This window comes from Corvus hawaiiensis, chromosome 2 (genome assembly GCF_020740725.1).
Source record: "Corvus hawaiiensis isolate bCorHaw1 chromosome 2, bCorHaw1.pri.cur, whole genome shotgun sequence".
NCBI classification, from domain to species: Eukaryota; Metazoa; Chordata; class Aves; order Passeriformes; family Corvidae; genus Corvus; species Corvus hawaiiensis.
This window is the reverse complement of record NC_063214.1, coordinates 46,763,211-46,783,918: the sequence shown is the minus strand read 5'-3', so window position 1 is coordinate 46,783,918 and position 20,708 is coordinate 46,763,211. Positions and strand designations below refer to the sequence as shown.

The window sequence follows — 20,708 nt, the reverse complement described above, 5'->3', positions numbered from 1 at the left end:
AAAAATGCAATGTTTTTCCAAAAATTTCTATCTGAACATAAAAATCTGGAAAATTATTAAACAAATAGGGATATTTTAGGACAACAACAATGACTGAAAAGCTAATAAACTTGAAGACATTTATGGCACTAGACTATTTCTATTAATTAGGAATTTGTTTATTTGACATTGCTTAACCAATCTCCTTACCAAAGACAAGATCTGCCACTACAAGAAACAGTTCACTTTACCTCTCTGTGACTTCTAGTTATTAAAGACCATTAAAAGAATCACTTTAATTTAGAGACTAAAACCTGACCAATTTAACAGAGACAGCAGTCCATCCAAACCTGAACTAATCTAAACTGGCAGTGCCACAGCAGTCCAGCTCATCAACACACAACAGCATTCGCTTGCACACCGTTCATTCCTTCCATTAGCTGCAGTATTACAGAGCTTCTCCTCCCTGATCTTGGGGAGTAACTACACGAAGGTACAACTATGATGTTATCATTACTAATGACAGTAAATCCTTCAGTTCTCAGCTTCAGAGTTACCTCTTCTTATGCCTGAAGCACACATTCTAATGCACAATGTTACACAAACACACTCAGCATTTAGAGAACCTACAAGTTCATACCTTATGTATTTACTTAGATGAGACCCTCCTTCGACCGTGGTACCAGCTGGTTCATGTAAGGTCATCAACAGTTCAACCACAATCTCTGGCAAGTTATTATGAGATAAATTGTCAATTTGCTACAAGAAGAAAAATAGCATTTTAATAAGAAAAAGGTATTTCAGCCAGAATTATTTCTTTGGCTTCTGAGAAAGCCCACTTTTCCTTGTCTAGATTCTCTATTTGTTCCATTATCCATGGCATACAATTCATTCATAAATTAAGCCTGGTTAAGCTTCTCTATGGCAGTCACAGGTAGAACAATTTGCTTTCCTACAGTATATAGAAAAAAAATTATGTTTCCTTTTACTTCTAGTTCCAAACACAGAGTCTGCCTATGGAGAAGATGGTTCCTCATAAAGCATTAAAAAATATTTTAAGAGGAAAATGTGACAGATATACGACAAAGAAACTCAGGGTTGTATAACGAATGTTAAAAATTTTTTTTTTGCACTCTGAAAAAAATTATACCTCAGTCAACTGTTGGCCTGAAAGTTTCTATTGAATAGCTACTTGAAATCCTCGGGATAAAAATTGGCTAGCTTGAATTAAAATACTAATTTTGTACCTATAAATTTGAACAATTTACGCTTACATAATACATAAATGTTTCTTTCTGGTCTGTTAAACACCACAGAACTCAATTTACACATTTTAAATGGATACCTACCTGTTTTCCTAAGCAGTTTTCATCCTTAAGCCTGTCGTAGACTTTAGAAGCCATTTCTCTTTGCTCTGCTACTTCACTCTTTCCATGGCTTTGATAGACAAAGTATGGGAGGATATTGACAAGTAACTTTGGAAAACAGTCTGCCAGAACTTGTCTCCAGTCTTTTTCAATCTTGTTGGCAAGTGATTTCACATCTTCAAACTGACTTCTAATTACCAGGTGTGGAACCAGAACTTTGTAACAAGACCTACACATAGCAAATACATTTCCAAAATGTCCTTAAATTACTTTTTAAAAAAACCTCGAGCATCTTAGAGCAAATACCATTCCTCTACTGTATAACTAAACTTATAACCACTGTTTAGCTACTGCTACACACGCACACACAAAAAAAATCTTACCTGCATAAATATAATACACGTGATGCTTAGAATACATTTCAAAAGTTCTCAATACATCACCTTACAACAAAATTCTGATTAATTACTATATTTAGCAATTTGAGACCCAGTGTCACAATTGTAAATAAAATCTAAGTAATGCTTTTATATAGCAAACTTACCTGTAGAACTCCTCAAGGCTAGTATAGTTCAGAAGAACGTAAGGAAAAGCAGACAGGCTATATCCACTGTCATTTATTTTCAGCCACTCCATCACCAAATAGTCTAAATGGGATGTCATGAAGTCTTCTATACTTTTATAGCCAAAAATGTCAGATACTTTTTTCAAAACCTGAAATGCATGAATTAAGATTGCGAAAATAGTGTAGGGAGTACATGGTACTATGGCAAACTGACAATATTACACCTCCATGTGTACACCCCAGCCTTTTAATGAATTATTTGTGTAACTCAGCTCCTGTTTAGCATAAGCCATTTTACTATTTGTTTTGCCATATCTCAGAAGAGGGCAATCAAGGAACTACAACTAACCCACACAAGTTAAGAAAGGATGGTCAGTGCCCATTTTGCACGGTACAGACTGTGTACAAAAACAGGAAGCAGTGAGTAGAAAAAAAGGATAAAAGGAACATGTGGACTTAAAAAATGACTAGCATGAAAGGCTGAAGTATAAACAGCAATAATTTCAGTACACCCTTGTGAACTTCAAAATAGAATTCCACACAACACATACCATCTTCCAATACTCTGCATTTATTTTACATATTTTCCACATAGGAAAACTTGCTTCCACTGGGTAGAATGATTTTTCTAAATGAGATCTGCAATATTCAATGTATAAAAGTCTATTTGTATTTCAGATCTGTGCTTTGAACATACAAGATTTCCCATTAAAATTGCCTTTAATGATTTCATTATTTCTATGTAAGTCATTAAATATAAAGACAAATTAATTCAGTTATGTAAGTACCACGTTAGTCATACCTTTACAATATTTAACAAATTTCAATACTGAGATAAACATTTTGTAGCTTCCAATTGTAACCTACCCTTAATTTATAACCTAAATATAAAATAAAATGTTAGACTTGCCTTTTTCACAAGGTGAGGTTCTAATCCATTCTCTTTCACAGACTGGCAAATAGCAAACAGAGCTTGCTTTTCACAGACTGGACTGCAGCACAGAACCATGGTTATAAGCATCAGAAGAACTGCTTTTCCATTACCCTGTTTGTCCAAAAGATCTTCAGGACTTACATCACCTCTGACCTTCAATAAGAAATTACGAAGAACTTGGACAAATATTCTGTTAAAGCAATTCCCTAGTTAATAAATGATCATAAATAATTTAAAATTAAGGGCACTGACATAAATACTGCTGAACATGTCTAGTCTCCTTTTTTTACTCCTTGATGCACATAGGGAAGAACTACCTTGCCATTCAAAGGCAATTCTCCTCATTAAGGCATGGTGTTGCCAGGTAATGAGTTTAAATAAAAGCAACAAGAAACTGCAATGAAAGGGGAGAAGTTAACAGACACTGCCAAGCTGAGGGGACAGAACAAGGACTCAAAGCAACACAGAAACAAGACGATGACAAAGAGCTGGAGGTGACAGTACAGAGGGATGAAACAAGATGACAGAGATGAGACCTCAGCAGCAAGGCCAGGGTACACAGCAGGCAAAGGGAACAGAGGAAAATGCAGCAGAGAGACGACATGCAGGTAGATAACAGCATGACAGAAAAAAAAGGAAAATGCAGATGAAGTAGATGACTTAGCATGGTAGCAAGGAAGGAGGAAAAGTGAAAGACATTAAAAGAAAAATTAATAGTTAAAAAAATTCCACAGTACTATACCACACCACTGTATTTCCAGTCACTGCACTGAAGTGTAACTTTTCCTTCACTTCAAGCTTCTGAATAGTTCAAAATTTTAAGCAAATCTCAATTTTGTGAAAAAGCTTGCTCTAATACCACTAGAAACATGATCCTTCTGAAATTTACAAATTTGGTTTTATACTGTGTAAACACAAGATTTAATTTACATTGCCCCTTATTCATTATTTATATGTTTTCTAGATTATTGAGGCTACATTTTTCTATGATTTTGAAGTGTTACAGTACTGAGCCTGCAACAACAAATAGTATGATACAGAAGAGCAGTCTGAAACATACAATTTACAAATTTACAAACTTCTAATATGGGTGAAACTGTGAGTGACTGGATGAGAAAGGAATTTCCTATTACTTTGTTTCACCATCTCAGATTACCAGAAGTCCAGAAGAATTAATGCTTCTGGAAAACTAAACATGATCATGTTAAAAGCAATTTTATTCAAAAGATCAAAACCAGGCAAAACTAATGACTAGATGTTGGTACCAGATTGCTCATTCCTTCCTGAACTCTGAGATATGCATTCTCAAAAGCCTTTTGCTGGAGCTTCAGGGGAAGAGGTTTTGACATTCCAGAAGAATCTCTCTGTTTCACATCTTGAAACAAACTTCAAAAAAAAAGAATAATAATTATTAGCGTAGCACTACAGAATTACTGTATGTTGTATCAATAAGGTTCTGATTTTCTGAATATAATTATTTTTGTCTTAATTTCCTTATATTGATTTTTCTTTACTTTCTTCTAGAGCAGTTTCTTTCTATGTATCGATCTCTCACATCACAGAATAATTGAAATATAGACAAAGTCTAAACACTTCAACAAAATTTGGTAGGCTTTTATAGTCCGTCAAGATTGAAGTTCCAGAAGTATCGAGAAGAGCAGCTATGCAGTATCCCAAGTGACTTAATCCCAGTTAAGTGAAATGAAGCATTATTCTTATAAACAGAAAAAATATCTACATTATCACCTGGTAATTGACCTTGCAGCAAGAATGCGAACTTGATGGTGACTGTCTGCAAGGAAATGTGGGAAAGCATCGCTCACAGGTAGATCTTCATTTTTCACATTAAGGATCGCCCACTTGCAAAGAGGATCAACCTGAAGAAAATTAATATTGTGATTTAAATGTACAGAAGACACACAGAAATACGCAGAAGATCTTTAGACACTGTTTTTAAGTACATCTTAAGTAAGTATTGAGTATGCTAATGAATGCCAGAAAATCCGGGATTACCTCAAGTAGGGCTTTCATGCAGTTTAAAAGGGCCACTCTTACTGATGCTGTGCATTTCCCTCCTTGAGATAAATGCCTAAAACAAGGAATACTCGATTAAAGGAAAAAGTTGCCCACAATTTTAAGAAACATTCTAGCAAGTTAGCTTCTGCTGCTCACAGTTGATTCTTTTGTGCTCCATGGGCATGTTTAAGAGAATTTGACATTTTAATTGGTAACTGCAAACAACATTCTTTTTTGGTTGCTGAAGTTATAACTTGTTATAATTACTGATGCAATTCAGCATAGAATCAGTCTTTGTTTATACACAACAGTACAGTGTTTATTATTCTAACACTATCTTAAGGATTAATTTTTTTCTATAAATATAGCATGACACAGAAAATCAGAAAAATTAAATGCTGGATAAAAATTCCACAGTACACACAAACAGCAACACACAGCAGCACTGCAGTCTTCTTACTGATAGCAAAGATAAAAACTAAAAATCAAAAATTTTATGTCCGACAGACTTCTGCATTAAATAACATACCAAAAGGCTCCAACAACTGTCAAAAACTGTCCTTTGGCATTCCCTGTCTCTTCAGCATGTTCATCCAACTGGGCCAACCCTACTGCTATAGGGAGCAAATTATTTAGGATTACTTTACAAACTTCTTGATCTCGACGATATAAAGAACACACAGTACTGTGAAAGAAAGAAAGAAAGAAAGAAAGGTCTTGAAAAAGCCACCAAATCTCCTCAAAGGGATGTAAAACATGCTGAATAGTTTCTTTCTTACGAAAGAGGCTTAAGAAGCATATCAACATCGACTGCAGGCAAGAGGTGTTCTTCAGTAGGGAGCTCCTTCAACAGGATCAAGTACTGTGGAATAACGAAACCAAATGGAATAAAATACCCAAATGGAATAAAAAAAGCAAACAAAACCAAAATGCAAAATAGTACTTAAGAAAATAAGTCTACAAAAAGAAAAATGAGGAAACTTTTTTGTTAAGTCTTACACAAAACCATGCAGCAAAGATTGCTATTGTCAGCGATTGCGTGTTAGATTGGTCACCTTTTCATGCAAACACCGTCACACAGTAATATAAATAATGAAATTCTGAGATCTTGCAGTGAAAAATATTTCCCTTTTAAACCAAGCCACAGATATTATTCTACCACAGAGACTATTTCTAGTTCTTTAACAAATAATTAATGATAAAGGCAAGATATTTATATTTCTCAACTCTTTTATTTTCTGGCTTACAAATTCAAACTGCTGTTTTCCCAACCACAACACACTTCAAAAACACCAAATGTAGCCATTCTAAGTCTTCTCAGGAGACTGATGACAGGAGGAAGACAATATACAATTGAGAAGACTATGCAAATGTAGTAACAGTACAATGACAGAAGTGGGCCTGCTGTAAAAACCCCTCATACTCACCATGTGCAGATGCAGTGGCTTAGTGCTATCAAAGACACTGCCTTCAGTCAGCATTAACAGCCTCCTCCGAATATCAGAGGCTCGGAAGCTCACTGTCTGAACTCGGACTGTAGTCACACAAATACACAAGAACCTCACAATTTCAAGGAGAAGCAAATCCTGCTTTGTCAACTGTTCTTCAGCTAATGGACTCAAAGCACCTAGAAATAATATTTTCATGTAAGAAATGCTTCTCCAAGGACAGTAGAAGAGGTGGTAACGTTTTAGGTCTTTACAAAACTAATATAAGTTCCCAAAAAAGATAGAGTACAAGCAACCTTTATGTTCATTTGTTATTGAGCAGTTAGGGCATTTGAAGTAAGAATTTAAAACAAAAGATAACATCAGTACTTCTAGCCCTTAACAGGAATAAACAGACAGACTCATGCTCCTGTCCCTCTGAAGGTCCAGATATAGTGTCAAGAATTATTAATCAGCAAAAGGAGAAAAGTTAAATAGGACTATTTTTAAAAGAATGAAGCACAATCTGTTGAGAGACAAGTATTCTACAGACTTATTTTGTAGTATTTTCCTTGCCAAAACTTCTGCCTGACTTTGAAAAAGTTAGTTACAGCTTCTCTTCTTGCATTATTTTATTTATAAAATAAAAAATAAACTTCTCTTTTCTAAATGAACTAGAACACTTCATTAACATCTTTAAAACACTGATGAAAATTATTCTTGCTTAGAAAGTACCTGGTTCAACCACCACCTGCTTCAACTACTAATAAAGGAGCTCAATTTTGCACCCCACTACCTTTCAAGCAAAGAGATATTTGCAAAAACAAGCTTTTGGAAGTAGTTTTGGACATAGGGAATACTTACCTGTTACACTCTGCATGTCACCAGATTCATTTGTATCACTGATGTCAGTCACTGAATGATCATCAAACAGATCATCAGATACCCGGTTATCTACTTCCATTATACTCTCCTCAGGATCATTCCTGAGATCCACTTCTCCCAATACATTTGGCTTTCCAGTAACTGTCATCTGACAAAAAACACCACATCCTTTTAAAGTTGGCTTTTAGGAACAGATGAAACACCACAGACATAGCACAAGGAGAGACACTGCAGTTTCCCAGTGAACTAGAACAGGTGAAGACGTAAAGGTGACGCAGAATTGATGAATTTCATCCTTTGTGATAAACCTGTTTCCTATACATTGTCTAAACTATTCTCTTTAGGATAGACTCTTCCTCAGACAGATACTGACCTCTGCGTTTTAGATTCTGCCAAGGACAGTGTTAGTTTTTTAAAAACACTTCTCTTTGTAAGACTCACCAACTTCTCACCACACTTCAAAGTTACAGAGAAATGAAAATGAGTTACGTGACTTTTTGCGGGAACACTAATTACTACTTTCCCAACCAGATGACAACACAAGGCAAAACCCCCAGCTCTTCCTCATCTGAAAAAACAAAGGAACTTTCCTACCCAGACCTGACTACAGCACAATGTGCCAAAAAGAGAAGTTTTAAGAATTGTTCTAAACACAGTGATGTGCCACACTTCCACTTTTCCCAGCGAGAAAGGAGTCATTTACAGTTAGATTTAATACCCACATAATAAACACAAAAAACCCCCTCCTTTGCAAGTGCATTAAAGTTAAATGTCATGTGTTATAGAATTCTTTTGTATATACTTCTACTGTAACAAAGTATTATAAAAATGAAAAATAGCATAAATTTGTTTTTTAATGTGAACTGGAATGCTAACCTTGATCAAATGTTATCCATCTGCTCTTCTTCTTACCCTAAGTCTGTGTTCAAATGCTAAATTAGAAATGTTTCCGGTTAGGAATTCTCTATAAAACTCAATGTATTTCAATTTATGTTTTTCAATAATATGTATCTCATTTGGTTTGCTTCCAGATTATTGTGCTGTAAAAACAATCCTCTCACAGAAGAGCACTGCAATCAGAAACAGACAGAATGTACTTACCAGATTCTTGCAAATATCTATGAGATCATTCATGAATTTTGATGTTAACAAACGCAGGAATATATTAGACAGCATCTTATTAGCACTGCTCTGTAAGGAAGCAAGATGTACAGATAGATTAATTTTTTTTTTTCAGGAATTATAGGTATGCTACTCAATTTTCTGAACTCATTAATGAAGAAAGAAATTAAAATTTCTATAAATTTTACCTTGGTACAATTGCACAAACATTTAGTACACTGCACTATCAAAGTCCTCAGCATGTTGATCTGGGTATCTTCATTTAGTTTGTTCTTAGACTGAGAAATGCTTTCTCCAGCATAATGAATGAGAGACTAGTAAAAATATAACACAGAAACTTCAGTGAAATGCCCTTATACACTGACACTTGTATAGCACACACATAAAGACAAAAGGATACGATTCCCATTCATACATTCTCATTCATACAACTTTGATGTTCATAGTGTGCATCATTTAATCCACATTTTTTCGTGATTTTGCTCAAGAAGTGACAAAACCATGGCCTAGACATGCTTGAAACACTAATATTTTCATCACAAAAGAAAAATACAGCATATCTCCACAAAGTGTAAGTTTTGGGTTTCTGTGTTTAAGCAAGAAACCACCTTGGATAGTAGCAATAATAAAAATAATAGCAATAGCTGTCTTCATACTGGTTTGAACCATCAAATTATCTCAAATTCCTGAATAAAAGACCTATATATGAAAGGACTTGATATCCTATAATTAGTCCTTTGTCTACATGTCAATGACTTCCATTTTTTTGAAAGGTGTGACTCAGAAATGTATCAATATCTAGAATAATCTCCACTGCAAAACTCGTGCCTCGGCAGACTGACAGAATTTCAGTGACTCCTCTCCTTCAGCAGCAGTGGCATGCTTAAACCTCCCTAAGCTGCCTTTTTCTGAGGAGATACCTGTGCTCTGAAAATGTGTCAATACAAACAAAATTTTATGAATTAATTTATATTCAATGCTTTATTTCATTTTTAATAGGTCCCAAATGCATTACTGCTTACCTTAGCATTCTGGAACAAGGCTGACTTACAGGCATCCTCCTCTTTAAAAATACCGGTGTAGCAATAGCAACCCAGAACACCAACCAAGAGACTGACGCATCGGACAAGGTGTTCAGCAGCAACAACCTTAGACTAAATCAAATACACCGTATAAATACCAGTGCTTCATCACCACAAAATACAGAATCCATATACTTTGCCTTGAAAACAGATTGTTTGGGAGCACAAACGTAAGGATGTAACAATAATTTCTAACTTACCTTAGGACCACAACTGCTTAAAAGCTTTTCCGACATTGCTAAAAGGCAGTTCTCCAGTGTTTCCCTAAGATTTTGGTTGATGGCAAGTCTGGAACCAGTCACATTTTTATCTGTAACATTTACTGCAAAGTTAGTGAAAATATCCATTTCATCAAATGTTGTCTGCAGGTACAGCTCTTCAACATCAGAAAAATTGTTTTCTTCTTTCCCTTGCACGTGTTGCTCACTTGAAGAAGAGACACAGTTTTTATTTTAGCAGCCAGTGTATAACTCAAAAGTCTTAAAAACTATTACTTAAATACAAGAAATATACAAAAGCAAAATAAAATATTTTATCTTTTTGTGCTTCCAAACCCTGGTTGACCTTTACTTTCTGACATGACTTTCCCTGTGGAATGGACACTACCATTTTAGTTCTACCTGAACTGTAAGGAAACATGAAGCCTGCACACAGATCACACCTTCTCCTTGGCTATTACAGACATTTCCTATCTATCTTAAAGACTATTTCAGCGTAGTCATTTCCAAATAAAAATTTAGAAGAAAACATACTTCTCCTGCAGTTATGGAGCAGCATCTGCATTGTGTTAGGATCCCTGACCTCGGCCTGCTTTACACAGTTGGACCAGAAATCCACAAAACCCCTGAAACTAGTATTTTTAACTTCTAGTAGGTAAGTTTTATCTTGCATCCAAACAAGTTATACACATTTTAATTTCATTAAGAACAGGATATAGTCCAAAGGCTTGAAGATATGCACTGGTGAAAGGTGCAGCAGCATTCCCAACTTAAGCTTCTCTAATGATTAACTTAAAAACATACCATTTAGCCTCATTTAGGAAAAAGATTATGGCAGCTCTGCAGTTCTTCATTGTAAGGCTCACAAGAATTTTTTGTAATACAAGATGAGGAAAATCACTGTAAAAAAGAAAATTTCTTTTTATTTTCTTGCAATGAGACAAGGTCTTAGGATTCCTGAAGTACACCCGAACATTAACCAGACTAACAGTGTATCTTCAAAGAAATGTAAGTTTTCACTGAAGATTTCTAATGCATAGGTCACATATCTGCTATGATATGGACAGATAACCAAATTATATCTCCAGAATGATATTTTACAGGAAGCTTAAAAACCCTACAGACTCTGCTTAAGCTTTAATATAATACATTTTTCCCTGCAGAATTTTTTGTGTTACACAGTGAGCTTACATGTAAAATTATGCCACAAAAGCTTTACCTGCAGAGCACAGGAGGCAACTCGGCACATTCTTCTATTTCTTCCTCCAAACAGCTGGACAGGAGCCATTTCATTATTGCCTCCCTTAACACAGAACCCAGATTTCTTTCAGAATTATTCTGTTCCATTCCTATGTCCAAATTTTCTGGCACTGAGCAGGTAGACATCACTAAAGATAAACAACATACAGCAGAACTGCAACAAAAATGAAACAGAGGATTTGTGAGAAACCATGTGGTATTTGTTGATCAGCACTCTACAACAAAGCCAGTATTTCTGCATGCACAGGCAGCATCAAGTACATAACCAAGTCAACAAGCATGCATATTGGTCAACTCCCTCGTTAAAATCTTCGCACTTTCATTTTTCTTGGCTATTACAGACATTTCCTATCTATCTTAAAGACTATTTCAGCGTATTTATTTCCCAATGAAAATTTAAAAGAAAACATACTCCTTAACTTCAAAAAAATCAACATTTATCTGTTAGTCAGATTTTTAAATTTTTAGTCCATTTTACATTTTAGTATACTCTAAATGTGAAGATGCTTGCCTCTCCTCTTCTGCCTCTGCTTTCAGTCTTACTATGTATTTATGATCATATCAAATGCTTTGAACGCTAATGTGTGCAGTTCCCAAATAGAAACACAGTCACAACAACAATAATATTGATTAACACAGTGGTTTTGGTTGCACAGTGAAGAGAAATATGAATCAGACACAAAACACTATCCTTGCTTCCATTTTACCTTGAAGGTTTGCATGCAGGTCCTGAAAATATCTTCCAGAGTTCTTTATCTGTTACAACAAGGTTCCCTTGAATCATAGCTCCAAGCAGCCCAAAGCTCTCCGCTTCAATTTGCTGAAGGCTTACACTGCGAATGGTCAGAGTCCAGATCTTTGCCCAGGTTCTCTGGAGCTCCAGCTTGAGGGTGCTCTTCAAATCAGTTTTCTGGTTTTGACACAAAGCTACCTCTGTGAGACACTTCAGCACGTATGGGGTCCTTTCTCCTCGGCGCTGCTGAGGCAGTAACTGATGAAGGACATTGAGCAAGGCAGGCAGCTCACTGTTAGGAAGACTCATGGGATACTTGGATATTAACTGACTTGTAATCTGTAACCTTGAAAGCACAAAGTGAAGCAATTAATACCAAATACACAGAAATTTGTATTTTCAGAAGGAACACACAACAAAGCTTTCTCCAATTGCCATTTCTCATTTATACTTTGCAGTATTGAGTTGATTTGTTTATCAAAAGTTAAAGATTCAGTATTTCTACCATTTTTACTTGTATAGACTGCTCATCTAGCCTCACTATCACTAACAATTTCCTACAATTCAGAAGTCCCTTGTGGCAAACAAAATACCCCTCAATCAATGTCCAAGGAAAGAAGCCAGGCCTTGGAACAGTTTTCAGGACAAGTATTAAATAAAACTGTATGAACTAGTCCAAAATGGCCAAACTCTTAATGGTTACTGTACTACGACACAGCTAGCTTAAAGCAGGTTTCCAAACGCTCTGACACCAAGTTCACTGCTTAGATAGGTAATTACAGCATGTGCAGACACCCAACTTAAATGCACAGCATATTCAGGAAGAAGGTTAAATACAAAAAGATGTCTGGAGTGATATGTTTTCCATGCAAAGATGTTATTACCAAGGTATGACATCAAAATCCTTCTGGGATCTTTGCACGTTGTCTCGAATGACCCCCCAGCCAAGCTCAATCCTCCTGCGCTTGTTTGGCACCGTGTCCTCACAGGACTCTCTTTGTGAAACAGCATATGACTGGGTAATTTCAAGGACTTTGGTATCCTCTGTAAAAACCTTTCATAAAGAGAAATTAAAAAGTATGCAAATTTTAAAAAAAGCAGCAGTATTTACATGAAAACTGAAATGCTTAGAGCCTAACAAGAAACACCAGTGAAATACAGTCTAATACATTTCTAAACTGTACAGAATTAACAAAACCCAACAGAACACAGACAAAAGGTATGAATATTTCAGCAAAACATACAACTTAGTAATTATATAGTCAACCTTATATTCAAATAAAAATGTTACCTGATGACAAATATCAGCCATTAACTCAATTAAATTTTCCTTTACAGCAACATTACGTGAGACTGAAGAATACTTCCCTCTGCTACTGATGAGATTTATTTCATTCACCAGCAGATCATACAGGTTATGTAAGATGCTTTGCCATTTTGTTAAGTCATATGCACCTGTACATGCAAAAACAATTAAAAGATAGCATGTATCACCCACTCGATACAATATGTAAACCTACCTAGAGAATGCAAAATACAGCCAAAATATGAGTAAGGCACACAAAAGTTCAACAAATAGCAGGCATGAAAAGCAAATTCTCTAATGGAGAATGAATAAAGCAAAAAAAGTGAAAAAATGAAAGAGAACTTAATCAGCATATACAAATAATTAGGGTAGGAATTAAGTTTCTTATAAACAAATCTTCATCTAACTGGAAAGAACACAGTTAAAAGGTAATGGATAGATTTGTACGAAGTATAAAAAAAAATTAAGCTAGAACTAAAATAGGCCATTACAGAGAAACATAATTACTGAGTTATATTCTCTGAGCAGTTTTATAGTGTAAGTCACACTTCACTGAGAGTAGTAATTTCTGGGCTAAAATAGACCTGGTAAGAAACCAATACATGTGGCAATCTAAACCCAATCTAAATTATTATTTCCTATCCCCAAAGACTTTGTATCTTCATTTAGCAATTAAAACTGCCTTTTGATTAAAAGACGCCCCAACCTCTAAAGGACTTAACACAATTAATATGCTCTTAGTCGATAAAATTTGAAAACTCCTTTTCACTTTCACTCAATATTAATTTACACCATAAAACTACTGACAAATAATCATCACTACCATTAATGTTTCCAAGACCCAGTATGAAACTTCAGAGTTGGCACAATAATTTGAACAACCACATGCAGCAGTAAAAAAAAAGAAGAAAAAAAAAAAGCTTTTTATTGTACCTCTTCCCTGAGTTTTTGCACCCTTTGGATGATGAATATGAACTTGGAGACGAAATAACTCAATTATTGATTCTTTCAGGGAATCCTTTGGTCTATACTGAGTCCATATGTAAAGCACTGTAGGCAAAATTTCTTCCCCTACTTTGCAAATCCGTATGCGACAGTTGTCAGCAAATTTGTGGCAGAAGATATTCATAGCTCCAACAATATGATCCAGGCCTGCAGTGTTCTTCTCCTGCCTGTAACACAAACCTAACACCTGAACTTCCAAAATAAATTACCTTATTTATTTTCACAAGAATTGTTTAAATGTAAATACCAGCAAGTAACAGCATTCAGAATACTATTTGCCTAATAAATGCAGAAGTTATTAGTATTTTAGAGAAGTTATTCAATTGATATTCAAAGACAGAAGAAAATATGTCTGAAGAAGTATTACCTGTTATTACTGAAGTCTAATCCCAAATACTTAAAATAAGTTATTTTCTAGCATACAAAAGGAGCACTTCCAACATACCTTGCAGACTGCGTTGCTTTAGAAAAGAAGACAAGCATATCGGAACTCAACCCATCAGTTTGGAAGCAGTACCCTCTCGTAAGTGTGTGAATTATCCTAGCCACTAAGACTCTATTAATGTTCCCAGATGATTCGAGGTATAAATGGGCATACAGGGTCAGCAACTCTGCAAATGTATTAAAAAAAATACAACTGAGTATAAACACATATATTACAGAGGATTACATTACAAAATGTTGACACAAAATATTGCATTAAAGATACAGAGACCACCACTCTCTGGTCAAGAGCTGGAATACATGTTCTTACTTTCAGCAGCAACAGATTCCTGATTTTATATCAAGAATATATTTATATTCTTAAATAAAAAACTGACTTCTCTATTGTACCCCAAGAATTACAAGCAAGCATTAAGGTGGAATCACTAGAAAGGTTACAGTAACCTTTAAAGGATGACATACCCCTCCCTTAATAAAAGCAACTTGTTTCACTTAACGGATTAAAGTCTGACTTCCTCTAGATTTATGGCCTTCAGCCCTGCCTCACCTCAGTAACTGAATTCCACTGTGCTCCTTATGATCTAATGTCAACATTTCTTCTGTCACATTTGTGGCTTTTGCCCATACACAGACTCCGCTAATTTCCATGTTCCTAAAGAAACTAACCACCTCTCAGCAACGCCCCCTGGCTCCCCATGCCTGTGCTCTCTTCCAGTGACACTCAGCCTCAGTTTCCCTTCTCCAAATCCTTCAATATCTGTCTTCAACCTCCCTGGCTTCTTGACCCATTCCTTCTGTCCTGTTTACCGCTCTGAACTCCAGCTTCCAGCCTCCTGATGGGATCAGTCCCTGCCTTCACTTTCTGTCCCAGCTGCAGGCTGACAGCACTTTGTCATTTACGCACCTCATTGGCTCCCAGTCTCAGGCAGGGCCCCCATGCAGTTCCAGCTTCCTCCTCAATCATCCAGTTCTATCTCCATTGCCAAACTGTACCAAATTATTTAACTTTGGCGATCCCACCCTCAGGCTCTTTAATTACCCAACCACATAGAATCACAGCATCACAGAATGGTTTGGATTGGAAAGGACCTTAAAGATCATCCAGTTCCAACCCTGCTGTGGGGACAGGGACACCTTTCACTAGACCAGGTTGCTCAGGGCCCCATCCAACCTGGCCTTAGACACTTCCAGGAATCTCCCATCCTAAATGATTCCATCTCAGTCACTCTGCTTTGCCAACCTTCAGCAGTTTTTCTTGCCTCCCCTTTCACGCACAGTACCACCAGACCCCTCCTCCAAGTTCTTTGCAGGTTTATTTCTATTCTGTAGTTAATGAATTAAGCCCCTCTACTCAAGTTACAGAGCAGAGCATTTCCAGAAATCCAAACTCTGACTTCAAAGCACTACACTATGCAAATAAAGACAGTACTTTTAAACTTTCTCCACACTTGCACACACAACACTAAACAAACTGGACCGTAAAATTTCTAATACCCTTTTTTTCTCTTCAAAACACTCTTCTTTTACATCAGTAAATGAAAATAGGTGAGTTGAGAGCTTAGTACATGTCAGATAATTCAGAAGACATAAACATTCTTCTCCATGCTGAAAAAATTAACTGTCTTGGAGTCAAATCCAATCCCCTGAAAAGTGAAAAATTATCTTTGCATTTCCACTTAGTTCGGCTTGCATACTAAATCATTATTCAACTTTTACATCTATTTCCCCCTATTTAAATCGTAAGTTTTTCATTTTTTCTTTATGTATGATATGTGCATATAGCGACTCAATGTTTTTTTAGGATTTCACAAGCCAGAAAAACTCAGATAATAAAATTTAGCAGTAATACATTAACTATATCAAAACTACACCAGCCTGTTCTTAATAACTTGCAAACAACTGCACACCAACACCACTTCTACTGAGGTGTTCTCCAGCACACACATTCCATGGATTTGTTACACATGTTAAGCTCTGTGCAGACCATGCATACATACTGTACTAAGTACATGTTTCAGCAAGCAATAGACAAACAGTACACAGAAAGGAAAAAAAAATCAACTCCTAATCTTTGTTGCTTTGTTTCAAGTGTAAACCCTCAAGGCTGACACTGCTTTACTCCATATTTTGTGTACTACCTCACACAACAAGGCATCCAACGAATTAAAACGCATCTAGGACATGCTTCTATAAAAGGAAAAGACATTTCTAAGTAGGCTCAAAAATGTTACCTGACCATTGCTGCTGGGATATCTCACACCAGTATTTCCTTACTGAGAGGATATCCTTTAGGAGTATACTACTACAATCAGAACCATAAGCAGCACAACCTGTTGGATCTCTTATAATTTCCATGACATAAATCAGAAGTTCCTGACATTTCAGCCTGGGTCCTCCTACATGAAGAAACAACATGATACTATTTAATTAACTCAAATTCTAACAAATAAATCTGTAATTAATTGTTTATAAATGTTACTTAATTTAAAAAAAAACCAAAACAACAGAACCCCAAAATCTACAGTTCTGAGACAGTCTATTAGGAAATCTCATCTTAAACTGTTTCTAAAATATAAATTACCTATGGGAGGGTATATCAGTTATAAACATATTGAGTAATTAGAAAAAGGCACTGTGAACATCAAAAAGGGCAGAAAAGGAGCACAAGGCACTGATTCACATTAAATAGTAAACATCTGGAAGCAAGTAAGATGAACCCTACATTGGTAACTTAACTTCAAAGTAAAAATTCAAAGTTGAAAGCAAAGTACCAAACCAAACCAGTAACTACATGATAATGCGTATTACTGACTTTTATTAGCACATCTGATGAAATATTTGACCAAACTTCCAACTTCTTGTATCTTTTTCTGTCTGGTAGTTTGGGTTGAAGCAGATGCATTTGGTTTTGTCAGCTGCAGGTTTTTAAGCTCTTTCTGAAAATATTTCTGCAAGACACTTCAAAAATTAAAGAGATATTAACCAAGGATCTGCTCACTTATGACTGAAGTAAAATAGGAAAATGTTCTTTTAGCCTAAAATGTCAGTTCCTGTTCTTCTCACTATTCTAATGATCAAAGACGAAAACCAACTGAAATATACTACAGTCCAAGCATGACAAAAACAGTCTATAAAAGGAGATGTAAGTTTTAAAGATAACCCAGAAGCAACTTGGTGTAGGGACCAAACCTTCCTTAAAACTTTGCATTATGCTAAACATACAAGTCAAAATTAGGAAAAAAAGCAATACTAAGTCTTTTTATTTATGCTGGAACATTATAAAACAAAATAGTAGGAAGTACTTATCATTGGTTTTATTGGGGAAAGCCTTCAAATCCTATTTCTTTATCAGTCAAAGTTAATACATGGATTATATTTTCAATTTATGAATAACTTAAACCTTTCACTTTGTCACTGTAAGTGTTATAGATTTTCTGGCCTACTATTTGAATTCAGTTTAGAGTCTCTATTTTTGTATTTCTCCCGTGTATTTCTAATATACTACTGTCTCTAAAGCAACATACAAAATTTATCAAAGACTCTTTATGAAACTTTTGGTACACGTGTGAAACAAAAACTATTCCAATGCTCTCCAATTAAAAAACATAATGGAAAGCTCACCAGACACCATTCTATGAAAAGTAATAATTCACATAAACTTTTAACATGAATTTAACACTGGTTCAAGCTGCTGTAAGAACTTAGCACACTCATGCTTAGTCCAATCTTATAGTACACCTGAAGCAGACTGCATCAAAGATTAGCCTCTACAAACCTCAGCACATCTTTTTTACTTCATGTCACAGTCCTTCTACTGTGTCTTGAGGAATTCAGCAACACAAGAAACTTTAACAAAGCTATCAGTAATCTACATAAGAACTGTACACTGAAAATTAGATGCAAAGGATAATTTTCAATAAAAGAAAGTAACTATTATTTTGGCAAGAAAAAGCATCTACCCAATTAATGATCAGTTTCCTAGCAGTTTTCTGCAAGTGTTAAGTGCAGCACTTTTGTCCATTTTAAATTGACTTCCTTTAGAGAGTAAGATAAGTAATGTCTTGTTTACAAGCTGACAAGGAGTCTAAATCAATATCCAGAAAGATAAGCATTAAAATAGGCCTGACAAACAAAAGAATGATGTCCCATTTAAGCAAATCGTGACCATTCACAAACAAAACCAAGAAACTACCTAAACACAGCATCCCAGTTGAGTTGCTTCCCTTGTTTAGAATCAGAATTCCGGTCCAGCTGGAGAACTGTTTCAGAATCACGGAGAAGTCGCTTGAAATTTTCAATTTCTTTCTGAAAATGTATTACAAGAAGAATAATTTTTTATGATCCCCTTCATTGCTAATTGAGGTACACACCCCAAAAGAAAACTTGTTACCCTTCGCTCCACAGCCTTCTCATTTTCAAGGCGACGACAACAAACAAGCAAATTGTGTAATGCAAGACTCATGGTTCAGCTTAAAGAAGAGTCATTTGTATCTGCAGACAGAAGAAATAGATAAAACAGTAATTATTGAACACACAGCCAAGTAAAACAAATGGGATTGCAGTATACTGAAAGTCCAGTATCAAACAGAACCACGATGTTCAATGTTCCACTGAAAATCTCATTTGTGTCTGGGTCAGTCTTATTGCTTGCAAAACTGAAGCAGTTTCACGTCAATATAATCTGTTCCCACAGACAACAGTCACAGAATAAATGCAGAGAACCCCTTCACACAGCTCTGACTTCCTCCCTTTTTATGAGTGCTAACTGAGTAGAGCTGGGCAGACAACTGGGAGTGCAGTTATAGTAAGAACGACAGAGCTGAATACATTCTGGCAAGCAGCACTAACTTTCAGTAGCTCTCTTAACCTGACGCTGCCAGAAGGCAGCACTTGGAAAATGCTCTTCCTCCCTCACATTGGACATTTTCATAGGGTATGCACTGTTGACAAATCCCCGGGGCACTCAACACGTCAAAGGATGATTAAACATCAGTCATATGAAAAAACCAACTTTTTCCTTTTGTAATCACTTAAAATTATGCCTCTTCTTCCTCAACAGAGGTTGGAATTAGCTAGACCTTGCATTACATAAAATGATGCTGCTGCAGATCACAGCCATGACATTCTATATAACTTTCATGCTTCTACTTTTACACCTTTAAAGCAGACCCAAGGGAAACCCTGTTTGGTAAAGACAGATCACACAAGCTGGAAGTAACTCTAAGCATATGCTGCTGCTGTAATAAGTAACGGAGAACAGGCAATCATGACGCACAGCACTGCATCTTGACTGCTTATGTGAGAATATAAAAACAGCCATTTAGACAAGCAAAACTTTAAATATCTACTGTCTTAGACTGCATTTATTTCCTTTTACTTCAATCAAGATTAGGCTGAAACTAAGTATGATCAGAGGTTTGGTGACTGATAAATGTGTATAAAAAAAAAACATTTTAAGTGTGAAGGCTGCCTGTACAGTACAACTGCACTCATTTAAATTAAGTGCTCCTTTACTAGTTTCATAGAATCATGGAATATCCTGAGTTGGAAGGGACACACAAGGATCCCCGAAGTCCAATTCCTGGCGCTATGCAGGACACAAGAATCACACCATATGCCTGAGAGTGTTCTAACAGCTCTTGAACTCTGGCAGGTTGGTGCTGCGACCACTTCCATGGGCCAATGCTCAACCATTCTCTGTCCCTCTGGTGGTTGGGCACTGGAACAAAATAAACCCAACCCAGCAAGCTTGCTGCTTTTGCTGGAAACGAAACAGAAAAAAACTTGTTAAACACTAATGGCGTCTGAAGTGCTTGATCGGAAACTGTGGCAACAGGAGTCGTCTGCTGTAGGGCCTGGGCACTCAAGGGGAAGACGGCAATCCTCTCGTTTGTACTTGTTGGTATTTCAACAGCCGTAACAGCAGCACTGAAAATTCCCAAGAATGAATTCACCTACTACTTCTTAGTTACATGGTTTTCCAACTAGCACATGACGGCCACCTTCACCCCCTACATAAATTACACAAGGGAAGGAAGGCGTACCAAATAACACGAATCACGGAGAGAGGAGCTGGCTAAGCCGCTGCGAGGTGCCCCAGCACAGGCGGACACGCAGAGCCGTGCAGCAGCTCCGGTCCCCGGCAACCCCGGGCCGCCGCCGCGCCCGCAGCCCGCGAGCCGCCCCTCAGCACCCGCAGCCGGGGCCGCGGCCGCCCCGCCCGGACCCGGGCCCCTCACCTCGGCCGGGGCGCACGCAGCCCCGCTCCCGGCGGCGCGGAGCGGAGCGGGGCTCGCGTGTGGAAGCAGCGGCTGCGGGCGGACCTGGAAGCGGATGAGCGGCCGCGGCGGGTTCCGGCGGAAGGG

The 20,708-nt window shown here is 36.8% G+C and overlaps 1 protein-coding gene across 3 annotated transcripts in view; it reads right to left on the bottom strand.

Annotated features, from left to right (window-relative positions):
• Nucleotides 1-20,677, bottom strand: part of ATM (ATM serine/threonine kinase) — a 59,994-nt gene extending 39,317 nt beyond the window's left edge. For 2 of the 3 annotated variants that reach the window (XM_048294743.1, XM_048294745.1), the window contains exons 1-27: nt 20,583-20,677; nt 18,734-18,834; nt 18,536-18,648; nt 17,156-17,301; nt 16,575-16,739; nt 14,345-14,510; nt 13,828-14,066; nt 12,880-13,043; nt 12,473-12,642; nt 11,563-11,934; nt 10,815-11,009; nt 10,400-10,495; nt 9,578-9,803; nt 9,318-9,449; nt 8,484-8,609; nt 8,275-8,364; nt 7,153-7,321; nt 6,289-6,488; nt 5,641-5,723; nt 5,391-5,546; nt 4,859-4,934; nt 4,592-4,722; nt 4,111-4,231; nt 2,822-2,998; nt 1,891-2,060; nt 1,329-1,575; nt 620-738 (exon numbers count right to left, since the gene is read on the bottom strand). In XM_048294743.1, coding sequence (XP_048150700.1) covers nt 620-738; nt 1,329-1,575; nt 1,891-2,060; nt 2,822-2,998; nt 4,111-4,231; nt 4,592-4,722; nt 4,859-4,934; nt 5,391-5,546; nt 5,641-5,723; nt 6,289-6,488; nt 7,153-7,321; nt 8,275-8,364; nt 8,484-8,609; nt 9,318-9,449; nt 9,578-9,803; nt 10,400-10,495; nt 10,815-11,009; nt 11,563-11,934; nt 12,473-12,642; nt 12,880-13,043; nt 13,828-14,066; nt 14,345-14,510; nt 16,575-16,739; nt 17,156-17,301; nt 18,536-18,648; nt 18,734-18,805 — 4,121 coding nt within the window. In that variant the 5' untranslated portion in view covers nt 18,806-18,834; nt 20,583-20,677. Of the gene's footprint in view, nt 1-619; nt 739-1,328; nt 1,576-1,890; nt 2,061-2,821; nt 2,999-4,110; nt 4,232-4,591; nt 4,723-4,858; nt 4,935-5,390; nt 5,547-5,640; nt 5,724-6,288; nt 6,489-7,152; nt 7,322-8,274; nt 8,365-8,483; nt 8,610-9,317; nt 9,450-9,577; nt 9,804-10,399; nt 10,496-10,814; nt 11,010-11,562; nt 11,935-12,472; nt 12,643-12,879; nt 13,044-13,827; nt 14,067-14,344; nt 14,511-16,574; nt 16,740-17,155; nt 17,302-18,535; nt 18,649-18,733; nt 18,835-20,387; nt 20,493-20,582 lie in introns of those variants that run through there. The other variant, XM_048294744.1, reaches the window with a different exon arrangement.
• Between the last annotated feature and the right edge of the window lie 31 nt (nt 20,678-20,708).